Source organism: Chelonoidis abingdonii, chromosome 2 (assembly GCF_003597395.2).
Source record: "Chelonoidis abingdonii isolate Lonesome George chromosome 2, CheloAbing_2.0, whole genome shotgun sequence".
NCBI classification, from domain to species: domain Eukaryota; kingdom Metazoa; phylum Chordata; order Testudines; family Testudinidae; genus Chelonoidis; species Chelonoidis abingdonii.
The window spans coordinates 260,159,993-260,184,274 of record NC_133770.1 but is presented as its reverse complement, the minus strand read 5'-3'; the positions used below and the strand labels follow the sequence as shown (position 1 = coordinate 260,184,274).

The window sequence follows — 24,282 nt, the reverse complement described above, 5'->3', positions numbered from 1 at the left end:
TTACTGACTCGCTCAGACCTCAGCCAAACAAATGTCCCCTTTGTTATGGCTGCTTGCTGTGTGCTGTCACAATCTCTGTGAGGATAGGGGAGACTTTATGGGGGTGGGAAGGCTGAGGCAAATCACCTGGCTTGCTGATTACGCGCAGCCAGACACAAGGGCGATTAGAAGAGCACACCATGAGCGGTGCGCATCAGAGAAGCTTTGAAAACAGTTTCATCACGGGCCAGGGTACGGTTGACTGCTGTGTTTGTTTCCCTTCATGAACACATTAACCCCCTTATTGACTCCTTCCCTGTAAGCAACCCACCCTCCCCTTCGACTCAGCTTGCTTAAGGAAATAAGGTCACTATCATTAAAAATCATGTATTCTTTATTAAAGGTCATTCCCTGTAAACATCCCACCCTCCCCTTTGATTACAGCTTGCTTAAGGAAATAAATCACTATCGTTTAAAAATCATGTATTCATTATTAAAAAGTAATTATAAAAAGAGGCAGAGAACTGACAAGGTATCCGGGGTGTGTTTTGGAGGAGTATAGGAGGGAAGGAAAGACCATTAAACACATTTCAGTTAATGACAGCCTTTTGGTTGGACTGCACGGGTGGAGTGGTGGGTGCACGAAGCCTTTCCCACGCATTCTTACACGTCTGGGTGAGGAAGATATGGAACATGGTGAGTGGTGAGGTGGTACACAGGGGTTACAGCAGCACTCTGTGACCCCGCTGCTCTTTCATGAAGATCCACCAGACATCGGAGGATTCAGTTTGATCACGCAGCAGCTCTAGCGTTGACGTCCCGCCACCGCTGATCTTCCTGCCGACACCTCTGATCTTCCTGCTGCCACCTCTCATCTCAAGCGTCTCCTATCTCACGTTCGTCCCTCCTATCTCACGTTGGTCCTCCTGTCCTCATGTTCACTGGCATCTTTCCAGTACTTTGCTACCACGTCCTTCCACCATTCAGATTAGCTCTTTCATTGTGGTCACTTCCATGATTTCCGAGACATTTCCTCTCGCATCTTCTTTTTCCTCCGCCTTATCTGAGATAGCCTTCGGGGATGAGTAGGGAGACTTGGAAAATGTGCAGCTGTATAAGGGAGGGAAAAAAGGGAGATAAGTATTTAAAAAGATACATTTTACAGGACAAAGGTTATACTCTTTCACAGTGAACAACACTATTAACTTACATAGCACATGTGACTTCGCGTACAAGGTCGCATTTTGCATCTTAATATTGAGTGCCTGTGGCTCTGGTGTTACAGATCTCACAGACGCAGGTCCGGGCATCAGAATTCAGCTTGCATGCGGCCATGGTAAGTCTTTGTCTTCGGCTTCTCCAGCCTTCATATATACACATGCCGTCTGATGCTTCTTCCTGTTAACATGCAGCAGCAGAAGCCAACCCCCCCATCCAATTCTCTAGGATGATTGCTTTACCCTTCCCCCCACCGCATGGCTGGTATCATGGAAGATCACTGCTAATCCCCCCTTTTCCTGCCCCAACACATGGCTGTAGCTGGGAAGATTCCGCTAGCCAACGCAAAAAAGCTCAGCGCTATTCTTCCTCCCCTGCCCCCGCTTGGCTACGTGCAAGGAAGGATTTCTTTTAAGCAACAGCCCAGTAGGAAAATGGCCATCTCTGTCCCTAATTAAATTCCTGAATTTCAACCAGGTTACCATGAATGATATCACTTGCTGAGGATAACACAGCGAGATAAAAGAACGGATGTTTCTTGAATGCCAGCATCACCGGGACCATACGCAGCTATGGCTTTGTCATGCAATGATACCCGATTACTTGCTACATGGCATGGCGTTGGTAAAGTGTCCTACCATCGTGGACGGAACAAGCTGCTTTGCCCAGAAACCTTCTGCAAAGGCTTTTGGAGTAACCTCTAGGAGTGCTTCATGGAGATGTCCCTGGAAGATTTCGCCTCCATCCCAAGAAACATGTTAACAAACTTTTCCAGTAACTTTACTGGCCGCGAATGCGATCCCAAGCCTTCATGGCAATCAATCATTAAAAAACGCTTGCTTTTAAACCATGGTTATATTTACAAAGGTACACTCACCAGAGGTCGCTTCCATGGCTTCACTGTCTGGGCTAGTGGCTTGGGAGGGCTGGGAGTGTAATCCGTCTGGGTCACAAAAGCTCCTGGCTGTTGGGGCTAACGGAGTGCTGTGTGCTTGCTGCAAGGTCATCCTCCTCTTCCTCCTCCTCCTCCTCCTCAATCTTCCCCCTCCACAGAATCCTCAGCCATGGTTGAGATTGACAACCCCCACCTCGGAATCCACGGACATGGGTGGGTAGTGGTGGTGGCAGCCCCTAAAATGTGCATGCCAGCTCAGTGTAGAAGGGCATGTTTTTGCCCTGGACCTTCTGTTTGCTTCTTTGGTTTTCTGGTAGGCTTGTCAGAGCTTATTAACTTTCACTCTGCACTGCATTGAGTCACTGCTGTGGTCTCTCTCCATCATAGTCTTGGAAATTTTTTCAAATATTTTTTCATTTCGTCTTTTGGAACGGAGTTCTGTTAGCACTGAATCCTCTCAGATATAGCGATCAGATCCAGTACCTCCCGTGCGGTCCATGCTGGAGCTCTTTTTCTATTCTCAGGAGACTGCATTGCTACCTGTGCTGATGAGCTCTGTGTGGTCACCTGTGCTGATCAGAGCTCCACACTGGCCAAACAGGAAATGAAATTCAAAAGTTCGCGGGGCTTTTCCTGTATACTTGGCCAGTGCATCTGAGTTCAGATTGCTGTCCAGAGCGGTCACAGTGGTGTTCCGTGGGATACCGCCCGGAGGCCAATACCGTCGATTTGCGGCCACACTAACCCTAATCCGATATGGTAATACCGATTTTAGTCCGATTTTGTACTCGTCGGGGAGGAGTACAGAAACCGATTTAAAGAGCCCTTTATATCGATATAAAGGGCCTCGTAGTGTGGATGGGTACAGCGTTAAATCAGTTTACCGCTGCTAAAATCGGTTTAAACGCGTAGTGTAGACCAGGCCGAAGAGACAGGAGTTACCTCACAAGTGGAGAACCGGTGTCCACAGGGCCAATTCGATCAGGGTGGATGTAGTCTACTCCCAATAACAGATGAAGAGGTGTTAATTCCAGGAGAGGCAGAGCTGCTTTTGAATGAGCCAGCCACTCCCTATTCAAGCCCAAATTAATGGTGTTAAATTTGCAAAATGAATTTTAGTTCTGCTGTTTCTCTTTGAAGTCTGTTTCTCAAGTTTTTTGTTCAAGTATAGCTACTTTTAAATCTGTTATAGAATGTCCTGGAAGATTGAAGTGTTCTCCTACTGGCTTTTGTATGTTAATTAAATCTGGTAAACCAGTTCATGAAAAAGTATATTTATTCTGTGCATCAACATTTAACACTTCTTAAAAAAATGCTTAGGGCTCCCATACAGTATAATTTTTAAGAATGGTCAAGAAAAGATGGGCATAGAGTGAATCTCACTCTAAATGCAGGAGAATGCTCATTTTCTAAAAAGCACCTCCCCCCCCATCCCAACAGTTTGCTGCTCCACTTCTAAGTAATTACAACACAAGATTAGTATCCTTCCTATTTCAAATCAGCCAGATGGCCAATGATGTCATATTATGATAATAATATAGATATCGCATTGAAGTTAGCAAGACTGGCCACAAAATAACCAAACTTGGCAGCAGCTTGGTTAATAAAAAAGGCTGCTCTAAGACAAAAATCATGTTCTGGCCCCAAACCCACATCAGAAGAGAGTGTGTCACGTTCCAAATGGTGCTAAAGATTAAGATTTAAGTAACAATTAGACAGGATTTGCTGCCATCTTATGCATTCCAGAAGTGGCTAGAGATTACTTAAACATTTTAGGCCACCTTTGTTAAACATTAAGCTTGATGATCGAGATCTTGATGAAGCTATGGTTTTATCAAATTAACAAGGCTAACCTTTGAGCAGAGATTATCACCCTCAAAAAACAACTCAAAAGGAAATTAATAAAAAAAAGTTGGGTTATAAGTCACAAACACAAAATAGAAAGAAATCTAAATTTAATTCTGACACACAAAGTTGTTAATTTGTTGTGCTACTGATAGTACAGGTGTCTCATTGCAGGTCAGTCCATGGTTTTACATACAATGTCTAAAATCCTGATGCCACTGAAACCAATGGCAACTTTGCCTATGTATGTTCCATAACCAAAGTATAACTAAGTCAAAATGCATCAAACTTTATGTTTGAATTCCTGGTTCTTGCTAGCTTGTGTCACAACTTACTGTTATTTAAACTTCGTGTGTGTGTATGAAAGATTGAGATCAATAGTGCAAAGTACTAAATTCCCTGAAGTAAATACTTTCCCACCACAGATTAGAAATGTAAACCAACTATTCATATGGAAGGTTAGCAATTAATGGTACAGTCGAGTCTAACAAAAATAGGGTCTGATAGGTAGTCAGAGAAGTTCTTTTAGAGAATTCGTAATACAGTTTAAAAGGTTGTATTCACATTCAAAATGTCAAAATTATTCTGCCTTCACACCGAAGAAAGGATCAATTTCTTTAAAGTCCATAACACTGGGCCATATTCAAAGGCAATTTAAATGACGGTGTAAGTCACACAAGGTATGCAAGTAGGTTGAAGAAAGGTTGTAAGTGGATGTAAGAGGTAAAGTAATATAAGTTGCATTGATCCAGTATTCAGTGGGTGTATAAAATGAAGGGGCAGAAGGCAGGAAAAGTCTTCATCTTATACCATCCTGTTAGTTGCTATTATTGCTGTAGCCCCATCCCTTCTGGCGTTTTCACCTATGTGCTACGTTCATTTTGCACACCCTGGGTCAGATCCTGCACTTGCCCCTTATGCGAGTTCATTACATTGGTGGGGAGAGCATACTGATCTTTCTCCCTCTCTTGCACAGCGAGCATAAGGGCCAGGCAGAATCAGAGGCAGAAGTCAGCTGCACCTAATAAAAAAGCATAGCAGCAGATGTACAGGCTGCGTGCCTGGGAACTCTGGAAGCCAGGATGTCTCCCAGGGCTCCCTCTGGGGCACTGCAGCTCCACCACAGCAAAGGGCTCAGCCTAAATGGAACACTTGAGTCTCCACTGAATACCAAACTGGTGCAAATTACGCTACATGACCACTTATCCCACTGTTTAAGCCACTGCTATATTTGTTACTGAAATTTTCATGGAGCTGCACTTGCTTACACCAGCTTCAAGTTTGGCCCGCTTTCAATTTTAGCATTTTTCCCCATTAGTAGCCTACAGTCTGCTTTTATAAAGTACATTTACATACCTGAAACAAGATACAAAATGGCCCTGTACAGCACATTACATTGTTGTTATTCATTAAATCCGTACTGCATCCTTTATGTTGTTCAGATTTGTGGAGTGATCAGGTTTCATTAGACCCAAGAGATTCAATGGATCACACTAGCATTTAAAGCCCTGACAGGAAACTTGAGACATCTTTGAAAAATGCCTGATGCCAATACAAGAGGAAAATCTAAATTCTCTGTGTAGAAAACACAAAAAGAAATGTACAACTACATGCTTGGTTAACAGAAGCCTCAGAATTAGGTGTCAAATGCATTAGTAAGATTTGTGTATGTTCTGGCACTGGCCTGGTTTCCATAAATATAATTAAATGATACACTAAATATGATTTCCTATATGGGTTCTCACTGTGATATTAATAAGGAGGTGTTTTCATAGTTCTTTCCTCCTGACTCTACTCATTTACAATGGTTTAAGTTAGGAAAAACTCCACTCATCATTGGTTTGAATTAGTTATGCAAGATAATAATCTTACATAGCAAAAAGTCTGTCTCTCTAACACCAGCATACTATTTGCATCTGTGTCCAGTCATCACTCTATTATTCCGCAGAGTTGACATCTCTGTTCTCCTTGTCTAATGGTTTATATCTAGTAGTTTGAGGGCCCATTTATTTTCTCCCAAACACATGGCACCAAGGATTCAACACTATTAATAAATATGCTGTACATGGTACTATTCCTCTAATTCAAACAGCCTAAAACCAACAATTTAAATTAAGTGCCTGATGCACATCTGATGGAAGCTCCTACTTATTTATAGTTGGCAAATGATAGTGGCCCAGTAAAAAAGGAATCCTTTGATCCTGGGTAAGAGTTTAGAATCTGAAGTTGAACACAAACCTCCTGCTCACAACTAGTTAAAAATTCATTTCAGGTGCAGGAAGGCTGGGAAACTATCCCTTTTAAGAGAAAAATCTATTCACATTACAATAGCATTCATTGGATTGAATGATAAATTTAGCAGAGCAGACAGACAATATTAAACTAAGTTATACAACATATACAATTCTTTTGGATGGCAAGCCCTTACCTAATAACAAAAACAGAAGCTTTTCATTGACAGTCAATAGAACTAAGCACCCTAGGTGTTTTTGGAAATCCCACCCGTTCTGATTTTAAAAGTCTCTTCGTACAATTATGCAGAAAATTAGCTAGTGGGAGAAAAAGAATTTTCTTCAAAATTAAGGGAGAAATGTAAAGGGTTATTAAAAACCATTAAAAAGAGAAAGAACTTAGTGGAAAAACACATTTACGTATTCCTATCCTTGAAAGCCCAACTTTGGTATGCCAATATCCTAGATAAGTTAAAAAATGTAAAGGAATATAGCTTTTTGGGTTGGAAAATGTGGCATGTATGTGTTTTTTAAAGTAGATCATACAAGTTGCTTTGTTTGTTGTTGCTTTTGCTTTGTTTGTCTGGGTTATTTTATTATATTTTATTTTCATAATGTTCAGGCTCAAAAGAAAGAGTAGACAGTGCTGGAGCAGATATTAGCAATGGGAATCTAGCAAAGATGCAGTGAATTCTGAAGATGGTTTGAGGGAAGAGATTGAGGATTCTTGGACCTCAGGAAAAAGGAAGGCTGTTGCAATCATATGGGTTAACTAGAAAAGCAGCACAGAGTCATGAGTGGGAAAACCCCACTGAAGGTGTAGTTGGCAGAATGTAGGGGAGAAGAAGAAAAAAAGGAGGAAGTGAAAACTGAGATATAAGCAGTGCTGGGGAGAGCTCTGCAAATGAGGACAAAGTTTAAATGTGATTTGGGAAGAGTCCAGTGAAGGGATTATAATGTGTGTGTTTGGTGAAAGAGAGGAAATTACCCTGTCTGAGTGACAGGACAGGAAGATTATTTCAGCTGAGCATTTTGTATACACTTCAGAAAAGAGGCGGGAAAGGAGGAGGCAGAACATGAGATAAGGAAGGTACATGGAGTAGGGACAGAGCAGGAGGGTTAGATTTTAGAAGTCATGTAGAGGAGGAAGGGAAACTGCATTTGTTTACAGTGTGAATCTGGAAGGAGAAGGACAAGGAGAAACTGAGATTACTCCAAAGGCTGTGAGCTGAGTGGCAGGCAGAGACAGAGAGGGAACCATGAATTTGTCATTTGTTATAGAGAATAAGGGGAACAGAGATAGGGGAGGGTTTAGAAAGGAATCATGGGAAGCTTACTTTTAACATGTTTAGTTTAGGAAAGTGATGGGATATGCAAGAGGAAATGTTAGAAAGGCAGCTGGAGATTCAAGACTGGACAGGACAAAGGAGTTGATTTGTGAGTAATCTGTAATCATGGTCAGTGGCAGATTAGCCACTGGGCCAGTGGAGCCTGTGCCCAGGGGCCCTAGCCAATTGGGGCACCCCTGCGCCCTGACCTGCTCCATCTGCCCAGCACTCCCTTGCAAGAATGCTGGGTGGGCGGAGCACAGCAAGCCCCTGCATCCCAACCCCTCTCCCTGGCAGCAGCTGGGGTTGGCGGGGGGGAAAACTGCAGGTGGAAGGGGTCGGGAGGAGCCCCCACTTGCTCTGGCCAGGACTCCACAAAACCGTAATCCACCCCTGATCATGGTAGCTAAAGCCATGTGAATGAGGTCACCTAGAGAGGGAGCCTATTGGAAGAGAAGTAGGGAGCCAAGGACAGAGCCCTGAGATCTCACCTGAAGAGAAGGACATTGAATGAAAATGGCAGGAAGAATCAGGACAATGGAGTCGCTGAAGCTAATGCTTATTTAAGATCCTCTTTGTACAGTGACTACAAGGTTAAATGAGTGTTACAGAGCAATATACCGAGTAGTTGTGCCTTCCTGTATCTGGGGTTTTAAATAGAGAACTGATTAGCGCAGTGCCCCAACAGCAACACAATTCACACCCTCAAATACAATCTATTACTCTCTCTTTGTTATATCCTTGGGGGCAGCTGGTTTAGGAAGAAATCACTTGAGGCCAGACAGCAGACAGCTAACAAAACTACCATTTATTTACACACACAGAGCTCACGTAACCGGCCAAAGCAAGGTAGGCTATCCTCTAATAATCTAACTCAATTGCCGTAGGAACAAAAGCCATGACAACCAAATACACAACACTCTTCCTGACTAATAGCCAGTGTAAATTTAAAACAAAATCCCCAAAGTAAAAAAATACACATAAAAGACCAAAGTGCTGTTTCAGCCACCTCCTGGCTCTATGGAAGATCCAGGACTCTGAGCAACCAGCAACAAGCAGAGAGACATTCTCCACCTGTAGTGTTCATTTTTTTCTACTTGAGTAATCTAATTTGGGGACTCCCTTACTCTCTTTCAGCAGATGATTATTAGAAGTACAGGAAAACATTGTAAAAGTCTTGTAGAGCAGAAAATACCATGTCCTCTCACTCTTGTTCTGACACTTTACAAAGTGTGGCTTGGATGTTAAAGTACAGTATTCTCAGCTCTGCCTGTGTCCTCTGATGTACTTTATGTTTTGGAAAAGTAGATTGGAAAATCAGCGATTTAATGCTCAGTCCACACTGCCTTTATCTTTCCTCAGTCTTGATGACACAGACACTTGTCTAGTGCTAGGCTAGGCTATACTGAAAATATATAAATTAAAATAAAACCCACGAGAACAAGATGATGCAGTGACCTCATTCTGAATGGTTCTTTGCATTTCAGTAGCTTCACTGGGTTTTGCACTTGGAAAAGGCTGAAATTCCCTCTGGCACCAAGGTTTTAAGACATTTTTTTAAAAATATAAACAAAGAGCCATTCTTTATCTTGAAGCTAGTGAGTACACTTGAGTTTGCAGTGAAGAGGAAGCCAACAGGAGAAAAGACAATAAGCTCATAGGGGTCTGTTTGCCTAAATTTACCAAAGCAGTAATATACTTTATGGCAGGACCACAAATATAATCATTCTTTTAGTATAGTGTACTAACATGAGAAGTAAATACCCTGGTATTTTCTAGATGTGCAGTTCAGCTTGGATGTTAAAATGAAAGCATGACGTTACTTTCCACATTTAAAGTAAGAGCAGCGCAGGGAAATATTTTTCCTATTTAGCAGATTCAAAAGTTTCTTTCTCCTTATATAAAAAGCAGTCACATACCAAAAGATGCAACTTTTAAAGGGAGAGTCTATCAGAACAAGAAGGTAATATCAAGGATGCAGATATTTTAATTAAAAAGTAGCTACTGTAAAAGGTGATAATATTGCTTTAATTTGTTTCACAACATGATAGCCTACCTCTCATACAGCAAACTACTGCAAATCCACAATTATGATCAATGCAGGAACATTTTAAAATTTAAAAGTAAGTTAAAATGACATTCAAATGACTCAATTAAAATTATGTGAGATGATCTAGAATATTGCACTGACAGAAAAGGAATTACTTCAGTAAGAAGCATTTTATACTAGATAGCTTCAGTACTCATGTATTAAGCCAGCGAATAAGGAACAGAGAAATGTGAATTGATACATGGGCTACAGCAAGTGGAAGAGAAATCTATTTTATGTAATACTTCCTGACTTACAGTTTTCCAGACACATTAGTCAAGGCCATAATTCAGGAAACAGTTTCAACTACAATTTTAAAAAGCCTTAAAGGGACACTGTCAACTCTCATTCTTGTGAGATCCAAACATTTTGATATAGATAGAACCTTGCAGTTCATGCCCATGATGTTTTTAAAACATTCTTTTCAAGTGTAGTTCTCTCTAGCTTTGTCCACACTAGGAAACAGGAGTTTAGTTTTACCAGTGCTGACCATGGTTTGTCCTTGTTAACATTTACAGCAGGGTGGGCAAACTACGGCCTGCGAGCCATTTTAAGCTGGCCTGTGAGATGCATCACGTGGCTCAGCCCCACTCTGGCACTCCAGCTGGGGCGCTGGGCCGGGGGCCACACCACAGAGTTTGGCTCTGCTCCAGCACTCTGGCCGGGGCGCTGGGTTGGGGGCTGAACCACACGGCTCCCAAAAGCTATAGTATGGCCTCACTCTGGCTCTCATGTGCTTCAATGGGAGCTGCAGGGGTGGTGCCTGTCAATGGGGCAGCGTGCAGAGCCGCCTGGCAGTGCCTCCACGCAGGAGCTGGAAAAGGGACATGCCACTGCTTCCAGGAACCGCTTCAGGTAAGCACTGCTCTGAGCCTGCACCCCCTGAGCCACTCCCCACCCCCAACCCTCTGCCCCAGCCCCTCCCACTCTCCAAACCCCTCTATCCCAGCCCGGAGCATCCTTCTGAACCCCAAACCTTTCATCCTCAGCCCCACCCTGGAGCCCACTCCCCCAGCCGGAACCTGCACCCCTTCTGCACCCCTGCCCCAGCCCTGATCCCCTTCCTGACCTCCAAACCCCTGGGTTCCAGCCCAGAGCACCCTCCTACACCCAAACTCTTCATCACCAGCCCCAACCCAGAGCCCGCACCCCCTCCTGCATCCCAACCCTCATTTTGTGAGCATTCATGGCCTGTCATACAATTTTTATTCCCCGATGTGGCCCTCGGGCCAAAAAGTTTGCCCACCCCAGATTTACAGCTAAACCAATTGCTGAAACTGTGCTATTTCTCATCATACACATGGTCTCTCACACGTATATATATTCCACCCATCACTGAAGTTTGTGTGGATCACACAGCCAGTGAATGCATGCAAGCTTTATACGCAGGGATCCTAGTTTTCTGTAATAAAAACCCCAAAATTCTCTGATTAAAAAAAACCCCAAACGCATAAAAATCCATGTTTTCCATGATTCAAATGAAATGCTGAACTTTAGTTTCCAAGCCACACTATATATAAGTATCAGTTGAACACATTTTATTGATATATTTGCAATTTTTAAGCAAGTTCAAAGCCTACCAGTGCCATCAATCATTATAATAAAATAAAATTAATAGAACTGCAATTTGTATTGTCTACCTTCAAACGTAATTTACAGCCTTGCTGCATAGAGTACAGAACAGCACGTTACCATCAATGTGAAATTAGTCCTTGCCAAACTCAGCGATACAGTCTTTAGGGGTGATTTTTAAAGTTTCTGGCACCTTTTCGTAACTTTACTTACTCACGTTTGGAATCTGAAGTGAAATTTGAAATGCATTAAAACACAAACCCCTATAGGCTGTTGAGTAACCTCTATATGCTGGAAGCACTTAGCCTCTCTGTGCCTCAGCTCCCCATCTGTAAAATGGAGATAACAGCACTGCTCTGCTGCACAGGGTGCTGTGAGGATAAATACATTGAAGGTTGTGAGGCACTCAGATACTGTGGTGAAGAGGGCCATAAAAATACCTAATAGATAAATGTTATTATTTCATGGGCTCTCATTAAGAGGTGCAGAGATACCTGGTTTACTTAGCAAATACTTTCAGAAAGTATATACAGTTAAAAGCTGGTTCAAGGATATGACAAACAGCATTTAACCTCATACTTAGAGCTCACTCAACTGTTTTGTTACGAAGCTAGCCCCTCTTGTAAATTTAGGAAACTGTTCACAAACCGATACAATTTTCTTTCAATATTTGTGTGAGGCCAGTGGATTCACAACTATTTGACACTGATCCTTTGGCCATTCCCTAAAAATTTTTTTAAATCTTACCCCCAGGAATTTGGTAACTCAACTGTTTGCGTTTTACCAGTCCTTCCACCTTCCCTTTCCCTAAAAAAAACCCAAAAAATAAAAGACCAACCTGGAACTAACAAGCAAATCAGTCAAACATATACACACAATGAACAGCAGAGAATTTCTTTATAAAAATACAGACCTTTCCCATAAGTAGCACATATAATTAGTGACAACAGCAGATGCAAGACGATAACTTCATCATGGCTAGGTACTGTTAGATCAATGGAAAAGTCTAGATAGTGGTTATTACACAAACAAATTTGTAATAGAGTCAATGAAAGTGCCTCATTTTAACAGAATCAATAGCACGTAGCAGCTCCATTGTATAATCTAAAAGTCATACCCCAAAATGCTCACCTCCCTTTACAACAGTGTCACTTTGCCATTGGTATTGGAAAGCTAGTTTTTATACTCATATATATGATAATTTACCAAAACCAACAAAGCAATGCTGAGATATAGCTTTCTATATCTAGAGAGAGAACCGAAACAGCACATATAGGAGACCCACAGTAAGCAATAGAACTTATGCATGTGCACGCAGATAAGCCAAACTATGCAGTGATTTTATGTCCTCTCTGGACTAGACTGAGATCATGAACTCATTTCATTGGGATCCAAGCCGGATATGAAGGCAGATCTTTACGGTTCAAAACACAGTGTTTGAACTCACTGTTCTATAGCTAGCCCCAAATTTAAACCATACTCGGTGTGTTTGCTTCTAAACAAAGCTCAGCTTGGTTCACTAATTTATTTGTCAAATCATTTATGCATATAGAATTTTACTGTTATTTATTGCGGAATATTCTGTTCTGTGCATCTGAATTTGTAAATCTTGCATTAACAAACCATCGTAGGAAGAGCAAATGCACACTGTATAAGTGTAACAAGAACTTATGTAACGGCAAACCACAACAGAGGTCACCAGCAAGACTCTAATAATTCCCAGCTGAGAAAAATAGGCCTTTGCCACAGGTTTTACAGTAAACATACAGGCCACCCAACCTACTACCCGAGGAAATCAAATATTTCAACAAGGAGTGAGCAACGCATTTCATTCTTGCATCAAAGGAAACCCACTGAACAAAAGTTATATGATGTCACTAAGAACTTGCCCTTAGCAGATACAAAACAGTACACTCTGAAGGGCAAAGTCAGCAAATAAGAAATTGGGGGGGGGGGGGGGCTATACATGATTTTTCAAGAATCATACAAAAGAAGACAAAAAACAATTTGAAAGCAACTAAGAATTTCCCCATCTGAAAATTATTTTACCCTTCCTTCTCCCCAAAAGACAAAATCAAAAACAAAAAATCCCAAAAGCCACAAGCTAAATTACTTGTAGTCACAGACTTTACTCTATTTAAATCTACTCATTCTGCAGCCAGGAAAACAAGAGGAAAGGGTTTCAAATAAGCAAAATGAAAGATGCATTTATTTATTTATAGAAGTGTCTGGCACTTGTCATCGTTGTAGTATATGAGTGGCTAATAGCATAACAGAACACTTAACATCCTTCTCCCCCATAAAGAGCTCAGCATGGAGTGATGAGCTTTTCAAGTATACATACTCTTGTCATTAGAAGTATGGAACATTAAAAGCCTCACAGGCAAGGCTGGAGGTTAAACTGAGCCATAGTTGAGGATCATGGGGGCTGTTTTTATTTTTAAACACACATTTAGATGATTTGGAACTATCACCTACTTTGTGTGTGTACCATTGAGCATAGAAATAGGACAGTGTGAAGACAACTGTGGCTGGTTACTCACGAATAACTGGTCATTTGTTCACTACACTCTTTAAAAATTACTTAAAGCTGCACTCTATAGAAAGTGTACACAATCTGGTGGGTTAGAGCCTCAGATAAGTAAAGCACTTAAGCATATGCTTAACTTGGGACTTAGACACCTAAATAAGAATGGTAGAAGATGCTTAAGTGCTCTGCTGAATTGGGGCCAAAATGCAGAAGTTTTTTACACAAGCCAGTTTTCACAATTGTGATACTATAGACCTTGTATGGCCTAACTTTGAGGGAATCCTAAAGTACAAACAGTCAAAAACTGGCATAATTACATCACTTGTGCATGTTCACACAATGCTCCTTCTGTTGGCGGAGCATGTCCACAGTTGGTACTCTACCATCGACAGAGAACAGTACACTGTTAGTAGCTTCTTTATGTTCGCATGGCAGTGATGCGTGTCCTGTTCATAGCCCTTATCCAACAAGCAAGAGAAAGCTGACTGTAGGTACTGAAGGTACTGTAGGTACTGATGGTAGGTACAGAAGATACCGTAGGTAGGTACTGAAGGTACTGAAGTTCTTACGGCTGGAGCAGAGCTGGGACTGCACAGCCTCTTCTCCCCACAGTGCCAGCAGATCCAACAACTCAGGTGTGGTCCAAGTGGGAGAGCGTTTGCTGTGTGGAGCCACCACAGTCACCTGGGAAAATGTGATGTGAGCTGTCCACGCTGCACAAACAGGAAGTGGAATTTAAAAAATTCCCGGGCCTTTAAGTGGTGGGGGGAGGGGGGCACCAATGCCTGCATACCCGACTGTGTGGCAGTGGAATTCAAACTTCTGACCAGAGTGGTCAGGATGAGCATTGTGGGACATCTCATGGAGGCCAGTTATAGTGACATCACCAAGCACAGTGTCTACACGGACACTTTGTCAATATAACTTTGTCACAAAAAGCTCCGTACATCTCGTTTTATTTTGTCAGCAAAGCAGGAGAGTTTTGTTGGCAGAAGGAGCATTGCAGTGTGTACACCTCCACTGTTTTGTCGATGAAAGCTGAATTTTGTCAACAAAACTGTATAGTGTAGACAATGCCTAAGTACCTTTCCCAGACCTGAGGAAGAGCTCTGTGTAGCTCAAAAGCTTGTCTCTCTGACCAACAGAAGTTGGTCCAATAAAATATATTATTTCACCAACCTTGTCTCTCTAATACCCTGGGACTGACACAGCTACAACAACACTGTAAAGCACTACGGGGTTTCTCTCTGGGGAACTGTCAATAGTTCCTTCTCCATTTTTTACTGTCTTTCCTAAAGCTTAATGTCCAGGACAATCACAGCCAGACCCCATGAATGTTGTTCATTCACTTTACCAGCGGCGGGACTGTAGGTTTTACTGTTCAAAATGTATCCCTCTCTCTGCTTAAATGGTGCATACACAGTTAGAAAATTGTATTCTAATTATTTGAGCTGTCAAGCCAACAATATAGGGCTTATTAATATAGAGTGTCCTTATTCTAACATACATTTATTTACAAACTTTCATTACATTTTGGCAATGGTTATGAATGTTCAAAGCACTCTTTATGCACTCTTTTTTTTGTTTGGGAAGGTAACTAATTTGTTTTTCTGGATGGTGAATATTTGTGCTCAGAATGGTGGAGCAGATGACTATCTTCAGTTTAAAAAAAATTACACCAAGAGTCCTGGAAGTCTTACACATTAGAACATTTCTTTAAATAAATATTTACCAAGATCCTTAATAAGAGATAATGCTTCCCATGATATAAATGCTCCACCACCATCATCCATGGCTCCTTGCCCAACATCCCAGCTGTCCAGATGTCCGCTGACCAGTACAACCTAAAATGCAATTAGAAAAGGACATTTATATGAAAATATCAAACTAGAAAAGTCATACAAGGTGCTTCTACCTTTTGTGCTACAAGCATTCATAGGGTAGATATGCCCCATGTTGTCTAAAGATTTTCATAGTTCTGCTTTTTAGTTTAAAACAAGCATAAATCGAGGACCACAATACTTGCCATACTGGCTCAGACCATTGGTTTAATCAAGTCTGGTATCCTGCACCTGCTAGTGACTAATAACTAGTAACTAATGCTAAGTGAAAGATTTAGTCCCTCCTGCATGCCTAGCAATCTTTAGTGATCAGTTTAAACTCTTAACCATGAAAAGGATGATTAACCTTATTTTAGGATGTATAACTAGTAAATATGTACTTAGATTGTAGGGTCCCCCAGGCAGAGACAGTCATTTTATAACATGTTTGTGCAATGCTAAGCACAGTGAGGCCATGGTCTACAACTGGAATCCCTCTCTACATGTTACCACAATATAAATCACCACCACCCATCTACTCCCACCACCATCCCAACTTCCAGCACCATGTAGTTTTATAGTTACACTAGTCAGATGGAAATTTTAAAATAGATAATATAGGAGGTTAGAGTTTTAGGAAGACACTTACATTATTATAAGTACCGATTAATATTTGTTAGTATTATCCAGTTCTTTCTGATCCTCATAACTAAAGTACTTAATCTAATATACTGTGGCTGTGAACGTCTGAGGTTGGCTATGCACTGCAGGTGAAATCTACCCTACACAAAGCCCGAGTAACTGCTATGAGCAGGAGACAATTGCTTTCAAATATTTCAACTGAAAAAAGATATTCACCGACATATTTAGAGATAGGGTATGCAATACATGTGGTGACACTGACCATCAAAAACAGTCTCGAGAGTCTCTGGTGTGCAGACTTCATGAACTAATACTGTAGCTAGACTGACATAGGTTCATGACTGTCCATTGGATCAGTGATCTGCAAACTCAAAAGATTTTAGAGAAGAGATGTAAGGGCTCTGAAGGAGATGTTAACTGTCTAGAATGTCAAAAATTGTTTTGCCACAACTTTAAAATGGCCATAGCATTTTAACCAGCAATTGGTTTTGGAAAGATAAATATTTACTCCTGGGAAATATAACTTCCAGCTGAAATGAATTGAGGGCAAGTTTAAAAACATATTGAAAACAGAGTTTATAACAGATGTAATGCCTTAACTTCAGCAGTGAAAGAACGCCTCACTAAAACTGGATGATGTTCCCTGGCAACAATCTCTACACAACAGTCTGATAGGGAATTAATTCTCATTCCTGTGAAATAACACTTATAGCAACAGCAGGAAACTTTGAATCAGACAATGGTGTAATCCCTCATGGGATTACAGAATCCAATCAAAAAGCATCTCTCCCAGCTTCAGAACATTACACCGAAACAGACTAAGGTTCAAATGGATTGAGAAAGTCAGAGTATTTTATGGATGAGCTTTTACTTATATTAATACCAAGAACAATTAAGTAAATGCAACCAGTGTATGTCTAAGAAATTTTACAGTATATCCACTTCTACACTAACCATTGTTATGGAAAGTCCCTCTAGGAATGATCAATGAACCACTGTTCAATGGTTATACACATGCACACACTTTTATTCTGATTTGTAAAATATATTGTAAAAGGTGACCAAAGCTCTAGGCACTTTTTACATAAGTTATAAAAAAATTATAGCAACTCAAGCTACAAGCCAACCTCCACTGAGAGCCCCTCCAACCAAACCACCCCCAGGACTCTCACAAAAACACTACATCCATCCTGATATATGCCCATCCAGATATATGGGTAAGGGTTACAGATGGAAACAGTTCTGCAGGGAGTTCCCTTTTAAAATAATATGGTAGTCATTTGAAGCATCCTAGGGATCTGTGGATGCATTTGTGGACTAAGGTAGTTCAGGCTATCAAGGATGTATGATAAATGAATTTATCACATAGCTTTCCAATTTGTCACATAGCTGTCACCTCCACAGATGTGCTACATACTTTGTATATGTACATACATATAAAATTTTTTACATGTGCACCAAATTTCCATATATAACTGTCTGCTGATGCAGACAGAACATAAACATGATACGATATAAGTAATTTATTCAGTTTCACTAACAGAGAAACCACAAACATCTGTGTAAAATAGCACTGGGCTGCATGTGCCAATTCTATAAAGATATTTTTAAGATTAGATAGATTTCCATGCAACATGACAGTCTGAGCTTTGGCTTTTCTGCAGTTTCACCATGAAGGAACTGCCTTTCTATCTCAGAATCCTTATAAAGGGCAGTAGGGAAAGAGAAATGAAATAGAGGAAATTATTCTATTTTCTTGTAGGCCAGCATTGTTGACTGATACCAGATGCCTCTCAGTCATATACTGAATTCCTATAAATCAGGCTGCACTTAATATGAAAGCTAGACAGAATCGCTATTTAACCATACATCTATCAGAGCATGCTCCTTTTCCACGTCTGAGTGCCTTATGCCACTACAAAACAATTCTCCATGCCATATTTGCTCAGATCTGCTCAAGTTATTATGCAAAAATTGTACTCAAGGAAAATGTCAATATCTCTAGTAGGAAGACAAGGTAGAAGCTTCCATTACGTGAGCTACTTTCAGACTCTTCTCAAATAACCCTCTCTTGACACTGATACTCTTCCCAATTACCATCCTGTCTCAAATCTTTCATTTTTGAGCAAAGTGTCTCCAACAGTTGTGGTGAAGGGACTCTGCTGTTACCTGGAGTCATTATTATAGGCAGTGCGGGTAACTATGCCTAAAGTTAAGGTTGCTCAATCACTTGGCATGAAATTTTCCATGCCTTGTGTCTGCTTCAGGATGCTTTTTTTTTTTTTTTTTTTTTTTTTTAATTTCAGCTAAAAGTGCTCAGCAGTTTCTTAGAATGAAGTGAGGGGAAAATGTATTGTTTTGCCCATATTGAAATATTCTTACAGTTTAATTAAAAAGCTTTAGAACCTCCATGGTTTGGAACAGAGGCTTGACATTAGGAAGGGGAGGAAGAATGGCCTGATATCAGGGATGTGCCTTTTGCTGCCCCCATGAAAACTTCAGTTGACACATGCCCAGTAAAGACTTGTTAGAGTTGGAAAGCTACATTTTCCAAAGATTCCATCTGCACTGAGCATGTTCCAGCATGGAGCTGCAGGACTTTCCTTGCAATGGCTGGTGTGGCACCCTGACTGAAATGCAGTGGGTTGATTAGATGAGGAGAAACCATGTATGGGGTGGCTGGGATGAGGAGCCAAAGGTGGAGGTGGGGCAGGAAGGACATGGACAAGGAGGTCTGTAACTAAGTTCCCTTTAAGTTATGCGGCCACCCAGCAGTCTATCAAGTGCCACGCATTTCAGGTGTCCCTCCCCACACTGCCACACTGCTCCTGCCCTCTGCCTTGGAGCTCCTGGCCAGCTGTTCCCGGGAGCCTCCTGCTTGCTTTGCAGAGTGCAAGGGGAGGGGAGTGCTGATGTCTGGGTGCCTCCCTACCCCCACCCACCCTCTGCCCTTGTACCCCATCTCTGCAGAGCCGGGAAGGGGGACATGATTGGCTCAGGAGTGGGATGGAGGGAGCTTGCTGGCTGTTGCTGCTTGTCTGAACAACCAGGGTTCAGACTGGTGAGTGCCAATCTACTTAAAAGGGCAGCATACTTAAAAGGAGCAACGTGTCTCTCCCCGCCCCACACACAGTCTCTCTCCCTCTCACACACAACATACTGTGTCTCTCTCACACTCGTCTCCCAACACATACTTGTATTCTTCTTGTTCTTACTTCTTGATACGTCCTGCAATGCACATATATTCTCTGTAATTTTATTCTTTCAAAGTGTGTTATTTTAGTTTCTGGACTGATCTATGCATTTCGTAATTTTTATTTCTCTCTTACGCTTAAATGTAATTCTTTGAGTAGTGAGTTCTAAAATGCCTAACTTTTCCTGGCTGGAGTAATTATCCCTATGATAACTTTTTAAAAATATATATATTATATCTAGGTTGTTTCTACTGGTGCCACACATCCATACATTACCTTGATATTGGTGCACATAACAAAATTCGTTCCGCATGTGGATGGAAAAAATTAGAGGGAACTGTTAGGATATAGATATTCAGGCCTGTCTGTAAAGGCCTAAACTTTAAGAATTTAGGTATTCATTTATCATTTAGCTAGTTATAGAGGTATAAAAGAAAGAATCAAAATCACTGTCTACCTGTGTAAGGGTCTTCTCTCACTGTGACAGTCTGAGGCCCTGTTCTTAAGCTAAGGCCTTTGGCTAAGCAGCAGAGGCAGTCATAAGCTGGGACGCATATGGTCACATCCTCACATTCCAAACTAGTCACATTGAAATAAGGAAATCTGGGGCCGGTAGAAAGGTGATCCGATCTATCACCTCCATATAAAGGGAAGAGCCTAGAAGATGTAAAAGGAAATTTAGTTTGATAGTTTTCTGTTTGGTAAGAACTGACTTATCAATAGAGACAGCTGGGAAACCCTTATGTCTTTATAGATGTAGTTGTGAAATCCTTACTTCTGTATTGTTTTGTCATTATAGTTCCCACTTTGCTATTGTTTATTTGCAGGGTATCTGTCTGGTTCTGTGATTGTTTCTGTCTGCTGTATAATAAATTTCGCTGGGTGTAAACTAATTACGGTGGTGGGATACAATTGCTTAGCTAATCATGTTACAATATGTTAGGATTGGTTAGGTAAATTTCAGTAAAATGATTGGTTAAGGCATTGCTGAGAATATTACTATATAAATTAGGGGCAAACAGGAAGCAAGTTGGGATTTGAAAATAAGGAAAAAGGAACTTGGATTTAAGTTTGCTGGAAGTTCACCCCAATAAACATTGAATTGTTTGCACCTTTGGACTTCGGGTATTGTTGCTCTCTTCACGCGAGAAGGGACCAGGGAAGTGAGGGCGTGCAGGAATAAGCCCTCTAACAGGAACATTGGTCTGTAACCATTAGAGGTTACTCCTCTCAGAACCTGGAATAGAATTCAGGAGTTGAAAGTCTGTGCATGCCTCTGCTGTCAGAAAATAGACTGTGCCAACAGGTTTCATAACTATCTCTCATCTCCCCTTAGCAGCTGATCCATGTACTCACTCAACTACTGCTGTCAGTGACTCTCTTATCTTAAGAGGCAGAGGTCTGTGCTGTGAATCTAAAAGGTTCTAATCATGCTAGTGTATCATCTTGGAGTCAATGGATAAAATCTGTGTTTTTTTCAGTTTGCTTTTTAAAAAAAAAACCTAAGAAATTAGATACCTAAAGCTACATTAGAAGAATGTTATAGTGCAAAGTCAATCACTCATAACTTAGGAAGTGCCAGAATTAAGGTTGCTTGTATAACATTAATTGTTGGTCCCCTTGTCGTGTAAACATTATAATATGGTCTTTAATTACACTGGTCTACAATTTTTGAGAAGTTGTCTGCTTCAGAGATAAAATGTGGTATTTATTATGTATTTTGATGTGCTGAATTCAAATATGACAATTAAAACAACTGATTGGCTACTGTTTCTAAGATATTTAAGTTTTTACATTTTATGTCTATGTATATTGTGTAGATAGTAGAGTTTTAATCATAAATTGTAAACCTAGGTCTTTTCATGTGTTTATGGTTGCTTTACATGATAATATTTCACCTGTCCTGTTTATGTAACACTTTAAAAATCAGCAAAAGGGTTATATAAATAAAATTTATTATGAAACAAAAGGCAAAAAACTATTATGTACATAGTTTAGTCCTATTCAGTGTCTACTCGGCGCTTCTTGGCTTGTCTCTTGTATTCATTAAATGGAGCATCTCTTGTCACTGTCCAGCAATAGTCTGCAAGCATTGATGGGCTCCATTTGCCCTGATAGCGTTTCTCCATTGTTGCAATGTCCTGGTGAAATCGCTCGCCGTGCTCGTCGCTCACTGCTCCGCAGTTCGGGGGGAAAAAATCTAGATGAGAGTGCAAAAAATGTATCTTTAGTGACATGTTGCAACCAAGGCTTTTGTATGCCTTGAGGAGGTTTTCCACCAACAACCTGTAGTTGTCTGCCTTGTTGTTTCCAAGAAAATTTATTGCCACTAACTGGAAGACTTTCCATGCCGTCTTTTCCTTGCCATGCAGTGCATGGTGAAATGGATCATCTCGAAGAAATTCACGAATCTGAGGACCAACAAAGACACCTTCCTTTATCTTAGCTTCACTTAACCTTGGAAATTTTCCACGGAGGTACTTGAAAGCTGCTTGTGTTTTGTCAATGGCCTTGACAAAGTTCTTCATCAGACCCAGCTTGATGTGTAAGGGTGGTAACAAAATCTTCCTTGATTCAACAAGTGGTGGATGCTGAACACTTTTCCTCCCAGGCTCCAATGACTGTCAGAGTGGCCAATCTTTCTTGATGTAGTGGGAATCTCTTGCACGACTATCCCGTCCGCAGAGAAAACAGCAGTACTTTGTGTATCCAGTCTGCAGACCAAGCAAGAGAGCAACAACCTTCAAATCGCCACAAAGCTGCCACTGATGTTGGTCATAGTTTATGCACCTCAAAAGTTGTTTCATGTTGTCATAGGTTTCCTTCATATGGACTGCATGACCAACTGGAATTGATGGCAAAACATTGCCATTATGCAGCAAAACAGCTTTAAGACTCGTCTTCGATGAATCAATGAACAGTCTCCACTCATCTGGATCGTGAACGATGTTGAGGGCTGCCATCACACCATCGATGTTGTTGCAGGCTACAAGATCACCTTCCATGAAGAAGAATGGGACAAGATCCTTTTGACGGTCACGGAACATGGAAACCCTAACATCACCTGCCAGGAGATTCCACTGCTGTAGTCTGGAGCCCAACAGCTAGACTAGAGCCAATCTACAATTTTAAGCATCATTTTCGTTCTCAGTGACCCAGAATTAGTAAAGTTTGACTACATTTATTTCAGAAGCATTTTGGCTGTAGAGCAGTGTTATATTACCATACTTTTCCCCACAGGAATCTGCTACAAGGAATCATAAAAATTGCAAATTAACTGCCAGATTGGCACACCAAATGCAATTTTCTTGTATGCACAATATGCAGGTCCTATTTTTGAGGCCAGCTGAAAATTCAGATCTCCAGATTCAATCCAATCCAAAAATTATTTAAAAATTTCTTTACACTCATTTCAGAAGTCTTTTCCCCTCCCACACATAAAAACTTAAAAAACCCAAACCAAATCCAACCAAACGTGATGCTACTGTATTCCATAGCTAGGATCTAAATATTATTAAAACCACTCCTCAGATGGAGGAACCCACTTACAAATTGAGGTCTGTGTGTTTAAGCACCTACATGCATAAAGCATGTGTATCATTATTTATTTGTATTGTCGTAATGCCTAGGAGTCCTATTAATGGGCCAGGATCCTATTTTGCTACAAACACAGAACAAAAAGACAGTCTTGCGTTCTGGGTAATTTGTCCACTCTGCCAGTATGGCCACTGTGAGCAGGCAGGTTTCTGCAATTTATAAGAATCCAAAGATTCTCTTTGTTTAGTGATCTGCAAGCTTATGAGAAATACCAAAAGAGCAAGAACAGAAGGTTATATGCATTACCAACAAAAAACTGATACATTTGGCCCACCAGAGTCAACAAAGTCCTCTAATTAGTACAACATCTTCATATACATGGAGTACACATGTGGCATTGCTCTCAGACACTCTTTAGAATTTATCATTTATAATATTAGTAACTTCAAATATTGTCTGGGAAATGCTGGAGTATTGTATTGAAATATACACCTCTACCTCATTATAACGCCACCCAATATAACATGATTTCGGATACAATGTGGTAAGCAGCGCTCCGGGGAGGCGGGGCTGTGCGTTCCGGCAGATCAAATCAAGTTTGATATAACATGGTTTCACCTATAACGCGGTAAGATGTTTTGGCTCCCGAGGACAGCGTTATATCGAGGTAGAGGTGTAGTATGTAGACAGTAGCATCCATGATCATCCCTCTCAAATTATTTCCTGATCTATTGTCTAATATAAAATATGGCCTCTGCTTATTTTGGGTTAATTTACACTGTAGTCTTTTTATGCTTTTTTGTGCCCAGACTTTTACCCTGCTCAAAAAACAAAACTAAAGGTGGTCTACCTCATTGCGGCAAACCACCTCAATCCATACAAAACAACTTCCTTTCACAATATCCTACATTCCTCATCTCCAGAACAGGTTTTAAATCTATTACCATAGTTCCTTATGTGTATAAAACATAATGACATTTTGTAAATCAGTCAGTTGTCTGTTCCATCAAAGACCTTCCTGAAATCCAGATAAATTACGTCTTTTTGTTCATCCTTCTCCAGCCTGATAATGTGCTTGAAAGACTTGAAGTGAATTTGTCAGGCATGTTCTTCCTTTCATGAATCCAATCTAACAGTTCCAAGAACAGAAGAGACATTGGTGGATGAAAGAAAAAACATCTGCTATTAGCAGACTGTCTCAGGAAATGCTGCATAATGATTGTGACCATTCAGACAAACAGCACATTTGCTTTTGAAAGCATGCAGCATTCTACATCATTAGCAAAGATTGGAGAAGATTAAATTAATTTTAAACATCTTGAGGTGTAAGAGGGATTTTATGACTAGTATTGTTGTCCCTTTTTGACCCAAGTGGCTAGTCAAATTTCAGGGCCTTGGGGAT

General features: G+C 40.9%; 1 protein-coding gene across 2 annotated transcripts in view; it reads right to left on the bottom strand.

Annotated features, from left to right (window-relative positions):
• Positions 1–24,282, bottom strand: part of CPQ (carboxypeptidase Q) — a 270,044-nt gene that overhangs the window by 76,499 nt on the left and 169,263 nt on the right. For both annotated transcript variants that reach the window (XM_075063116.1, XM_075063117.1), the window contains exon 5: positions 15,420–15,531. In XM_075063116.1, the coding sequence (XP_074919217.1) occupies positions 15,420–15,531 (112 nt within the window). The remainder of the gene's footprint in view (positions 1–15,419; positions 15,532–24,282) is intronic.